The 11386-nt window shown below is 42.0% G+C and overlaps 1 protein-coding gene across 2 annotated transcripts; it reads left to right on the top strand.

The window, feature by feature from the left end:
• Nucleotides 1-1316: 1316 nt before the first annotated feature.
• On the top strand, nucleotides 1317-9743 carry LOC110522023 (serine/threonine-protein kinase Nek2). 2 transcript variants are annotated; one of them, XM_036975551.2, is made up of 9 exons: nucleotides 1317-1773; nucleotides 2470-2687; nucleotides 6056-6296; nucleotides 6783-6865; nucleotides 6957-7083; nucleotides 7307-7538; nucleotides 7932-7986; nucleotides 8201-8231; nucleotides 8561-9743. In XM_036975551.2, exons 1-9 carry the CDS (start codon nucleotides 1678-1680, stop codon nucleotides 8672-8674), a joined length of 1197 nt encoding a protein of 398 aa, XP_036831446.1. In that variant the 5' UTR covers nucleotides 1317-1677; the 3' UTR covers nucleotides 8675-9743. The 2 variants fall into 2 exon arrangements, with proteins under 2 accessions (XP_036831446.1, XP_036831445.1); XM_036975550.2 differs by having other exon boundaries at nucleotides 8201-8277.
• The last annotated feature ends 1643 nt before the right edge of the window (nucleotides 9744-11386 follow it).

Here is an 11386-nt window from a genome sequence, read left to right as displayed (position 1 = left end):
ACACACAAATCTAAGTAGGAATGAATGAAGACTATATACATATGGACAAGCGATGTCAGAGCGGAACAGACTAAGATACAGTAGAATAGTATAGAATACAGTATATACATATGAGATGAGTAATGCAAGATATGTAAACATTATTAAGTGAGTGAGATACCATAGAATAGTATAGAAAATAGTATATACATATGAGATGAGTAATGCCAGATATGTAAACATTATCAAAGTGGATAGTGTTCCATTCCTTAAAGTGGCCAATGAGTTATAGTCTATGCCTATAGGCAGCAGACTCTAATGTGCTAGTGATGGCTGTTTAACAGTCTGATGACCTTGAGATAGAAGCTGTTTTTCAGTCTCTCGGTCCCAGCTTTGATACACCTGTACTGACCTCGCCTTCTGGATGATAGCGGGGTGAACAGGTAGTGGCTCGGGTGGTTGATGTCCTTGATGATCTTTTTGGCCTTCCTCGGACATCGGGTGCTGTAGGTGTCCTGGAGGGCGGGTAGTTTGCCCCCGGTGATGCGTTGGGCAGACCGCACCACCCTCTGGAGAGCCTTGCGGTTGCGGGCGGTGCAGTTGCCATACCAGGTGGTGATACAGCCCGGCAGGATGCTTTCAATTGTGCATCTGTAAAAGTTTGGGAGGGTTTTAGGTGACAAGCCAAATTTCTTTAGCCTCCTGGGGTTGAAGAGGCTCTGTTGCGCCTTCTTCACCACACTGTCTGTGTGAGTGGTCCATTTCAGTTTGTCAGTGATGTGTATGCCAAGGAACTTGAAGCTTTCCACCTTCTCCACTGTGGTCCAGTCAATGTAGATAGGGGGTGCACCCTCTGCTGTTTCCTGAAGTCCACGATCATCTCCTTTGTCTTGTTGACGTTGAGTGAGAGGTTGTTTTCCAGGCACCACACTCCCAGAGCCCTCACCTCCATGTTGGCTGTCTCATCATCGTTGGTAATGTTCTATTCGGTTCTGTTATACTCTATTATGTTCTGTTTTGTTCTATTCTAACTTGCATAGATGGACAAGGTGTACTTTGATATAATAGTTATCAATGTGTGGCACCACTCGGGCAATTACTTGTTGTTATTTGCATGGAGGTGGTCACCTTGGGGGAGAATAAAAGTACAGTTTGCTTTTACTGCCACCTTGTGGTGAGATTATATCACACAGAGTAGCGTAATCAGTAAGGAAGATTTTAGATTTATACATTGGGTTCTGTGATCTTTTTAAAAAAATTACATGAGTACATTTTAATTTTGACATGCATATCAATTTAAAAGATTCCTCCTCTTTAAAACACCCGCGCCAGATCTTGTGGGTGTCAGATGCTTAGCAACCTGCAGGCTGTATCTTAATTCCAGCCAATCAGAATATTCTGAATGCGGACCAACCACATTGAATAATTCAGGCACCAATTTTAAACCGTCATTTACACAAATCACTGTAATTTATAAATAAGTGATCGAAGATATATTGCCAGCAATTACATTTGCTAACATTATTTAAGGAAAGAAAACGTACAAAATATTTCCATTGCCAGAGTAAAGTTGTTGCTCTCCTTCGCTGAACACCTGCAACTAGCTACGTGAGCTAAGTACAGTACAGTAACGTTACAGTAAGCTACAGTAGCTACCTTGGATGCAAACTTTGCATTTAGCTAGCTAGCTTCGCCAAAATGCCATCTCGTGTTGACGATTATAAGGTGTTGTATACCATAGGATCGGGGTCTTATGGCAAATGTCAGAAAATACGGAGGAAATCTGATGGGAAGGTAAGTGTTTTGCTTTTTACAGCGTGCACTGTACTGTACCTAGCTCGCTAACGTTAGACGCTAGCAAATGTAACGTAGCTACAGTAACGTTAGTGAATTTATTATATAAATGTATATTTTTTGTTTATTTTTATTTTTCGATATGTATACTTTGACAATGTAAGTAATAATGAAATTGTCATGTCAATTTAATTTAATTTAATATATTGTTCGACTTTGTGTAGCTAACGTTATGCTTACTAGCTAACTTTAGCTAGCTAGTTAACGTTAAGTTAACTAGCGTAATAAACTCAACTCCATTGAGTTCACCAAGTAAGCCACCAGGCCAGGTACGTTAGCTTCTGGGCTCTTGAGCCAAAAAGGGGTTCCAAAAATGACCTCAATAAACAGAAAGGGGCACACCAGACCTCCCGATATCTATGAACAAAACTAAATCATAAGCTATGTTGTTTACCTACAACTGTGGATTTGGTGTCATATAGCTAACGTTATGTATGTGAACCATACAGCATTTGAAGTAAAACAAGTAGCTGGTTAGTACCTAGCCTTTAATGTATATGTTTATTTGCCATCTTTAAAGTATGTTCCCAACATCAAGCATTTTATTCCATGCATTTCCTGTGAAACCTTAGAAATTAAATAACATTTGGCCAATCAATAAATGCTTAGTTTTGTGGTGTTTGGGTTTCATCATAGATTCTAGTTTGGAAGGCGCTGGACTACGGCACAATGGCTGAGAACGAGAAGCAAATGCTGGTGTCCGAGGTCAACCTCCTCCGTGAACTGACGCATCCAAACATTGTGAGATATTATGACCGCATCATAGATCGGACCAACACTACACTGTACATCGTTATGGAGCACTGCAAAGGCGGCGACCTCTCCAGCCTCATCACCAGATGCATCAAAGAAAGGTGTGTGTGTGTTTGTGCTGTCGTGTTTACCTTGATTTCCTTGTCCATCCATGTATACAGTGCATTCCTAAATTATTCAGACCCCTTCCCCTTTTCCACATTTTGTTATGTTACAGCCTTCTTCTAAAATGTATTAAATTAATTTTTTTACTCATCAATCTACACAGAATAACCCATAATGACAAATCGAAAACAGGTTTTTAGAATTTTTGTAGTAAAATGCAAATGTAGTAAAAATAAATAAATGCCTTATTTGCATAAGTATTCAGACCCTTTGCTATGAGACTTGAAATTGAGCTCAGGTGCATCCTGTTTCCATTGATCATCCTTGAGATGTTTCCACAGCTTGATTAGTGTCCACCTGTTGTAAATTCAATTGATTGGACATGATTTGGAAAGGCACACACCTGTCTATATAAGGTCCCACCTTTGACAATGTATGTCAGAGCAAAAACCAAGCCTTGAGGTCAAAGGAATTGTCGGTAGAGCTCCGAGACAGGATTGTGTCGAGGGACAGATCTGCAGCATTGAAGGTCCCCAAGAGCACAGTAGCCTCCATCATTCTTAAATGACTTCCTAGAGCTGGCCACCAGGCTAAACTGAGCAATCGGGGGAGAAGGTCAGGGAGGTGACCAAGAACCCGATGGTCACTCTGACAGAGCTCCAGAGTTCCTCTGTGGAGATAGGAGAACCTTCCAGAAGGACAACCATCTCTGCAGCATTCCACCAATCAGGCCTTTATGATAGTGGCCAGACGAGAGCCACTCCTCAGTAAAAGGCACATGACAGCACTCTTGGAGTTTGCCAAAAGGAATCAAAAGAACTCTCAGATCATGAGAAACAAGATTTTCCGGTCTGATGAAACCAAGATTGAACTCTTTGGCCTGAATGTTAAGCGTCACGTCTGGAGGAAACCTGGCACCATCCCTATGGTGAAGCATGGTGGTAGCAGCATCGTGCTGTGGGGATGTATTTCAGGGACTGGGAGACTTGTCAGGATCAAGGGAAAGATAAACGATGCAAAGTACAGAGAGCTTCTTGATGAAAACCTGCTCCAGAACGCTCAGGACCTCAGACTGGGGCGAAGGTTCACCTTCCAATAGGACAACAACCCTTAGCACACAGCAAGACAACGCAGGAGAGTCTCTGAATGTCCTTGAGTGAACCAGCCAGAGCCTGGACTTGAACCAGATCAAACATCTCAGGAGAGACCTGAAAATAGCTATGCAGCGACGCTCCCCATCCAACCTGACAGAACTTGAGAGGATCTGCAGAGAAGAATGGGAGAAACTCCCCTAATACAGGTGTGCCAAGCTTGTAGCGTCATACCAACTAATACTCTAGGCTGTAATCGCTGCCAAAGGTGCTTCAACAAAGTACTGAGTAAAGGGTCTAAATACTTATATAAATGTGATATTTCCGATTTTTATACATTTGCAAACATTTTTTACATTTATTTTTTACTGTTTTTTTGCTTTGGCATTGTGTGTAGATTGATGAGGGGGGAAAACGACGTAATCCATTTTAGAATACGGCTGTAATGTAACAAAATGTGGAAACGGTCAAGGGGTCTGAATACTTTCCGAATGCACTGTACATACAGTGGGGCAAAAAAGTATTTAGTCAGCCACCAATTGTGCAAGTTCTCCCACTTAAAAAGATGAGAGAGGCCTGTAATTTTCATCATAGGTACACTTCAACTATGACAGATAAAATGAGAAAACAAATCCCGAAAATCACATTGTAGGATTTTTAATGAATTTATTTGCAAATTATGGTGGAAAATAAGTATTTGGTCACCTACAAACAAGCAAGATTTCTGGCTCTCACAGACCTGTAACTTCTTCTTTAAGAGGCTCCTCTGTCCTCCACTCGTTACCTGTATTAATGGCACCTGTTTTAACTTGTTATCAGTATAAAAGACACCAGTCCACAACCTCAAACGTCACACTCCAAACTCCACTATGGCCAAGACCAAAGAGCTGTCAAAGTACACCAGAAACAAGATTGTAGACCTGCACCAGGCTGGGAAGACTGAATCTGCAATAGGTAAGCAGCTTGGTTTGAAGAAATCAACTGTGGGAGCAATTATTAGGAAATGGAAGACATACAAGACCACTGATAATCGCCCTCGATCTGGGTCTCCACGCAAGATCTCACTCCGTGGGGTCAAAATGATCACAAGAACGGTGAGCAAAAATCCCAGAACCACACGGGGGGACCTAGTGAATGACCTGCAGAGAGCTGGGACCAAAGTAACAAAGCCTACCATCAGTAACACACTACGCCGCCAGGGACTCAAATCATGCAGTGCCAGATGTGTCCCCCTGCTTAAGCCAGTACATGTCCGGGCCCGTCTGAAGTTTGCTAGAGAGCATTTGGATGATCCAAAAGAAGATTGGGAGAATGTCATATGGTCAGATGAACTCAAAATATAACTTTTTGGTAAAAACTCAACTCGTCGTGTTTGGAGGACAAAGAATGCTGAGTTGCATCCAAAGAACACCATACCTATTGTGAAGCATGGGGGTGGAAACATCATGATTTGGGGCTGTTTTTCTGCAAAGGGACCAGGATGACTGATCCGTGTAAAGGAAAGAATGAATGGGGCCATGTATCGTGAGATTTTGAGTGAAAACCTCCTTCCATCAGCAAGGGCATTGAATATGAAACGTGGCTGGGTCTTTCAGCATGACAATGATCCCAAACACACCGCCCGGGCAACGAAGGAGTGGCTTCGTAAGAAGCATTTCAAGGTCCTGGAGTGGCCTAGCCAGTCTCCAGATCTCAACCCCATAGAAAATCTTTGGAGGGAGTTAAAAGTCCGTGTTGCCCAGCAACAGCCCCAAAACATCACTGCTCTAGAGGTGATCTGCATGGAGGAATGGGCCATAATTCCAGCAACAGTGTGTGAAAACCTTGTGAAGACTTACAGAAAACGTTTGACCTCTGTCATTGCCAACAAAGGGTATATAACAAAGTATTGAGATAAACTTTTGTTATTGACCAAATACTTATTTTCCACCATAATTTGCAAATAAATTCATGAAAAATCCTACAATGTGATTTTCAGGATTTTTTTTCTTTCTCATTTTGTCTGTCATAGTTGAAGTGGGAGAACTTGCACAATTTGTGGCTGACTAAATACTTTTTTGCCCCACTGTATATCCAATGGCCATCCCTCTCTGACACCTAGGTAGCGAACTGTGGATACCCACCCTTTGTGGGTGTTGAACACTGGCCTCCCAGCCTGTAGGCAAACTCTGAGGGTTGTCATGACTAAAAGGAATAATACAAATTGCGTTTGGCATGTTCAAGGTAAGCGTGTTGTTTGGCAACTCTGTGCATGTTGTGTTCCTGCTGGCCAGGCGTTACTTGGAGGAGGAATTCATCATGCGAGTCATGGCACAGCTCACTCTTGCACTGAAGGAGTGCCATCGCCGGAGCGATGGTGGGGCCACAGTGCTGCACAGAGATCTCAAGCCCGCCAATATCTTCCTGGATGTCAAGCAAAATGTCAAGCTCGGTGACTTTGGTCTCGCAAGAATCCTGAACCATGACACCAGTTTCGCTAAGACTTTCGTCGGAACCCCTTACTACATGTCGCCTGTGAGTCAATAGCAAAAGCAAAGGCTTTGGGAATTGGGAATCCTATGATTCCAGATACTCTGGTTTTCTTTCTTTTTTAAACACATTTATTGGATTTGGGTAAATTATAAAGTAGTTTGACAACTATTTGAAAGCATTTAAATTATATCAAACTCAATCGTTTATCTTTTCCATTGATGAAGACATGGTGTCTCATGGTTTGGTGGAGAATGCAAAATGGGTCAACTTTGAGCACCTATTTCCTGAATGTTTTGACATTCCGGTCCAAAATGTCATTTTCTGACCACTTCTTCCATGGACAAACATGTATGGAAATGTATATTTAAATCAAAAGGGAGGCTGTCAAAAATTCATATGGATTTGCCCATTTTCAAACAGGACAATCAACATAATTGGTACAGAAAAATACAACACCCCCTCCCTCCCACCCCATACTCAAGTGTTCTAATCAATCTGTCCATGTGTGGACAATTCCATATTTTACAGGAACAAATTAATTGCATGTCCTACAACGAGAAATCGGATATCTGGTCCCTGGGATGCTTGTTGTATGAACTCTGTGCCTTATCGTAAGTTACCTTACCGGTCATCTATATTCTTACTAAATATCCCTCAGTCAATGCCTTCGACTACAGTCTGACGCATGTTTCTTCCATCAAGTCCTCCTTTCACAGCTTATAACCAAAAAGAGCTGGCAGAGAAGATCCGAGAGGGGAAGTTCAGGAGGATCCCCTACCGGTACTCAGAGGAGCTGAACACACTCCTGTCCAGAATGCTCCATTTAAAGGTTTGGAATATGTTTCACGGCACAGAAAATCTCCATCTAAAGTTCAAGTCATCTTGTGAGCAACTCCTCACTGCAGCATACCTGTTGAGGAGATTATTATTTGTCTCCATCGCCAAGCACATTATTATGCTCAAAATACAATTTCAATGTCAAGAGATTTTAATCCTTCCTGCCCACCATTCTACTCTTTGTTGATTTGGCTGTTGTTGTGCCTCGTTGCCAGGACTACCTGAGGCCCTCGGTGGAGTCCATTCTCCAGAGCAGCCTGTTGGTGGACGTGGTCGCCGATGAGCAGAGGAGGATGCAGGCGCGCAACTGGAGGAGTTCGGCTAATCCAGAGAACCCAAAGCCAGCCGGGTCTTCAACCTCCCCGACCGCTGCGGCGCTGAAGCTCAAGGAGCAATTGCTGCGGGAGAGGGAGAAGGCCCTAAAGGAGTGCGAGGAGAGGCTGGAGCGTGAGTGTTTACCCTTATCACGATTAAGCTTAATTTTGTTCTTAATTGAAATTTCAATTCACTTAAGTTGACTGAATTGAAAACTGATTCAACCCCAACCCTGGTCCCTATAATGTCAGAGTCACAGATGAGACCCCTCTGGTTTTGGAACACGGATGTTCTTTTAATCAGTGTTGCTTGGTGTGGACTGCTGAAACATCTATAATGATTGTTGTTTGTATTCAATGTGTCACTGGCTATGCTACTGAGTGTATACAGTATAGACTGAATTGTTTGTAATCTGTGGAATTGTTATGCTGTAACTCTGTTGAATTAGGTTTTCATTGTAAATAAGAATTTGTTCTTAACTGACTTGCCTAGTTAAATAAACATATATATATATTCCTCCTACAGAGCGGGAGCAGGAGCTTTGTGTTCACGAGAGACTATCGAATGAGAAACTTGCCAGGTAAAACAAAGCTCCCTTGGATCACTTCACTTGAAATGCAGAAAACTGCTGTTTTAATGTCACATTAGACTAAATGCTAAGGCTTTAGTCCTCCAATATGTGTTAATGCTACTTTCCTTCACGCTTTGCTGTCATAATCGCATTCCTTGCTATAAAACTGCAAGAGGGTTGGCTATACTCTATTTTGACTCCCAACAATTTATTTTCATTTCAGAGCGGAAAGTTTGTTGAAGAGCTGCAACCTGGTAAAACAGCAGAAGACCCTGCCACCACTCTATTCCAATGACATGGGTATGGGTGTCAAGCGAAAAACCAGGAAAAGGGAGGATATGTGATTTTGCTTCTTTATTGAAGTTGAACAATATGATATAGGGTAGCCATGTTTTCAGATCAAATAAAGGGGAGGGAATACATTTAGGTCACTTTAAGACACCTGTGTTTTTCTCTGGGCAAATTACGAACTTGAGAATTGTTTTGGTAACATATTATGGGAGGGTATTTTATCTGCACATAATGTAGCGCTCAATAAAACCTTTTCAACATGTGTAACTTTTTGCCATCTTGGCCCCCTTAGATGTGGGAGAGGAGAATGTCCCCCCTGAAAAGAAGATCAGTTTTGCCAGAGACAGCAAAGAGAACCAGAGGCCTGATCAGAAGCAGAGTGAGAAGAGCCAGGAGCTGGGGCTGAAGAGGAGGCTGCAGGCAGCCAACCTGCGGACCCAGGCCCTGGAGGAGGTGGAGAGGAACTACCAGCTCAAGAGCAGGCAGATCCTAGGCATCCGCTAGCACCAGGAGAGCCTGCTGTTTAGGGCCTGATTATCAGTGTCATGTGAATGGATGTCTGAGCTACGTCCCAGAAGCTACTGGTCTCTGCTCAGTCTTTCTGACTAATAGAGAGTTTTAGAGCTACTGAAAGCTAGTGGTCACACCCTTTAGGGAAAATGTGTAGCTTTAATTTATTTGTATCATAGTGTGAGTGATAGTACTGTGATGAAATGGCTAAATATTGGACACCAAATATATGTTTTTTAGTGGTGTGTTTGTTTTTTCCACCTCAACATTTCAAATGTGTCGATGTTAGACTGAATTGCACTGAAGTTATGATGCTTTGTACATACTGTGGCATTAAACATATATTTCAAGGGCTGTGTTGGTACAGTATCTAGAGATGTATAAATGGGTGTCCACTCCCACATACACTGCTGGAAATATGTAAATGTTTTGCAAATATGAGTTTAGGAATTGGGAAGGGTTGGCAAATGTCGAGGCCATTGTTTTCTGTTAAAAATAGACACTGGTGACCCAACAAATGTCTGTTTCAGTGGAATTGTTATCTGATTGACATTTGTCTTTTATTGTTCCTTTGCCCTTGGCTTGTCTCCTATTCATCTCAAATGGGCATTTTGATTAGGGCTACATGATGGTCAGCTCTTGCTACCCTTTCTAAATGTTTCATTTTATGTTCTCAGCAGTTTGCAAAGAAATGTGACCATGTAAATGATTTGGGAATATAACATGTAAGGGTGAGTGCCCTCTTGTAGAGGAAGCTATGTAATCAGAGATTGATTATTGTTGAAGAATGTACATTCTCTTTATTTCTAAATGAAAGATTTACGTTACATGCAAGTGATCTCATTCTCACCTTGTAAGGTTTATCTGTTGATTGAGTACGGTTACATGCACACAATAATGCAATTTTTGTGGATAGTCAAATTAATATAATAGTTTGATTAAAACGTTTACATGGTTTGCAAGAATAACGATTTCCCTAATAATCCTGTTTACATGGACACATCTGAAATCAGGATACCAGATGGCACTCTGACAAATGCAGAATGTCGATCAAAATAAACGTTCTAACACAGCGATCATGTTATTTTTGGAAGAATATATGATTCTGATTTCGAACATATAAAATGTGTATGTGAAAATGACTTAGACGCATACATTCAGTTCGGAACTAATTTCACTCGCACTAAAGTGATAGGCTCGCTCGGCTGTCGTTAGCATTTACGGAGATCAAAAGCACAGCTGGAACGCCGATTAAAGGTGTTTACTTGTCCTAATAATTTCCTCTAGCTATCAACTAGTAGATACAGTGCGGGTAGGCTACCTACATCAGGAGATTAATATGGATGAGAGCGATATTATTTGGATTTGTTCAACTGCAGCCAAGCATCGATCTTCATTTCACCAGAAAAAGACAAGTCGATATTTATTGGAAAGGATCATCAAACTCATTACTTTGCACATTCATCACCCTGTGAAGTTCATAATTTATTTCCTCGAGCCAAATACAGGGTTTCCAAAGCTCGGTCATGGATGCACATTTTGTTTTTCGCTACACAGGTGATTCAAATAAAGCTTTGATTGTTTTATTCCACTGTGAAGTGCAACATATTGTCGACATTTATAAAATTGTACCAGCGTTTCATGTTTCCATCAGCCCGGTCGTGACTTTTTCATGAATCAGGTGGCGCAGCAAAGCACTGTATCTCAGTGCTAGAGTCGTCACCACAGACCCAGGTTCGATCCCGGCCTGTATCACAACCGGACGTGATCGGGAGTAGCATAGGGCCGCTCACAATTGGCACAGCGTCGTCTGGGAAACGGGAGGATTTGGCCGGGGTAGGCCATCATATTTTTATTTTTTTATTTATTTCACCTTTATTGAAACAGTTAGGCTAGTTGATCTCATTTACAACTGGGACCTGGCCAAGGTAAAGCATAGCAGTGTGAACAGACAACAACACAGAGTTACACGTGGAGTAAACAATAAACAAGTCAATAACACAGTAGAAAAAAAGAGTCTAAATACATTGTGTGCAAAATGCATGAGGAGGTTGGCGAATAATTACAATTTAGCAGATTAACACTGGAGTGATAAATGATCAGATGGTCATGTACAGGTAGAGATACTGGTGTGCAAAAGAGCAGAAAAGTAAATAAATAAAAACAGTATGGGATGAGGTAGGTAAATTGGGTGGGCTATTTACCAATGGACTATATGTACAGCTGCAGCGATCAGTTAGCTGCTCAGATAGCAGATGTTTAAAGTTGGTGAGGGAGATAAAAGGCTCCAACTTCAGCGATTTTTGCAATTCGTTCCAGTCACAGGCAGCAGAAAACTGGAAGGAAAGACGGCCAAATGAGGTGTTGGCTTTAGGGATGATCAGTGAGATACACCTGCTGGAGCGCGTGCTACGGCGGAGCTTTACCTAGCATGGACTTGATGACCTGGAGCCAGTGGGTCTGGCGACGAATATGTAGCGGGGGCCAGCCGACTAGAGCATACAGGTCGCAGTGGTGGGTGGTATAAGGTGCTTTAATAACAAAATGGATGGCACTGTGATAAACTGCATCCAGTTTGCTGAGTAGAGTATTGGAAGCTATTTTGTAG

Source organism: Oncorhynchus mykiss, chromosome 4, assembly GCF_057628025.1.
Source record: "Oncorhynchus mykiss isolate SJ-2025 chromosome 4, ASM5762802v1, whole genome shotgun sequence".
Lineage (NCBI taxonomy): Eukaryota > Metazoa > Chordata > Actinopteri > Salmoniformes > Salmonidae > Oncorhynchus > Oncorhynchus mykiss.
Note: the sequence above shows the minus strand (reverse complement) of the source record. Positions and strands in the feature narration are given on the sequence as shown.

Bases quoted from the DNA above. Each gene is read 5' to 3' on its own strand.
- LOC110522023 (XM_036975550.2), top strand. From the start codon at position 1,678: ATGCCATCTCGTGTTGACGATTATAAGGTGTTGTATACCATAGGATCG. The intron at 6,297-6,782 runs GTGAGTCAATAG...CATATTTTACAG, and splicing joins CCCCTTACTACATGTCGCCT to GAACAAATTAATTGCATGTC. The intron at 7,539-7,931 runs GTGAGTGTTTAC...TTCCTCCTACAG, and splicing joins GTGCGAGGAGAGGCTGGAGC to AGCGGGAGCAGGAGCTTTGT.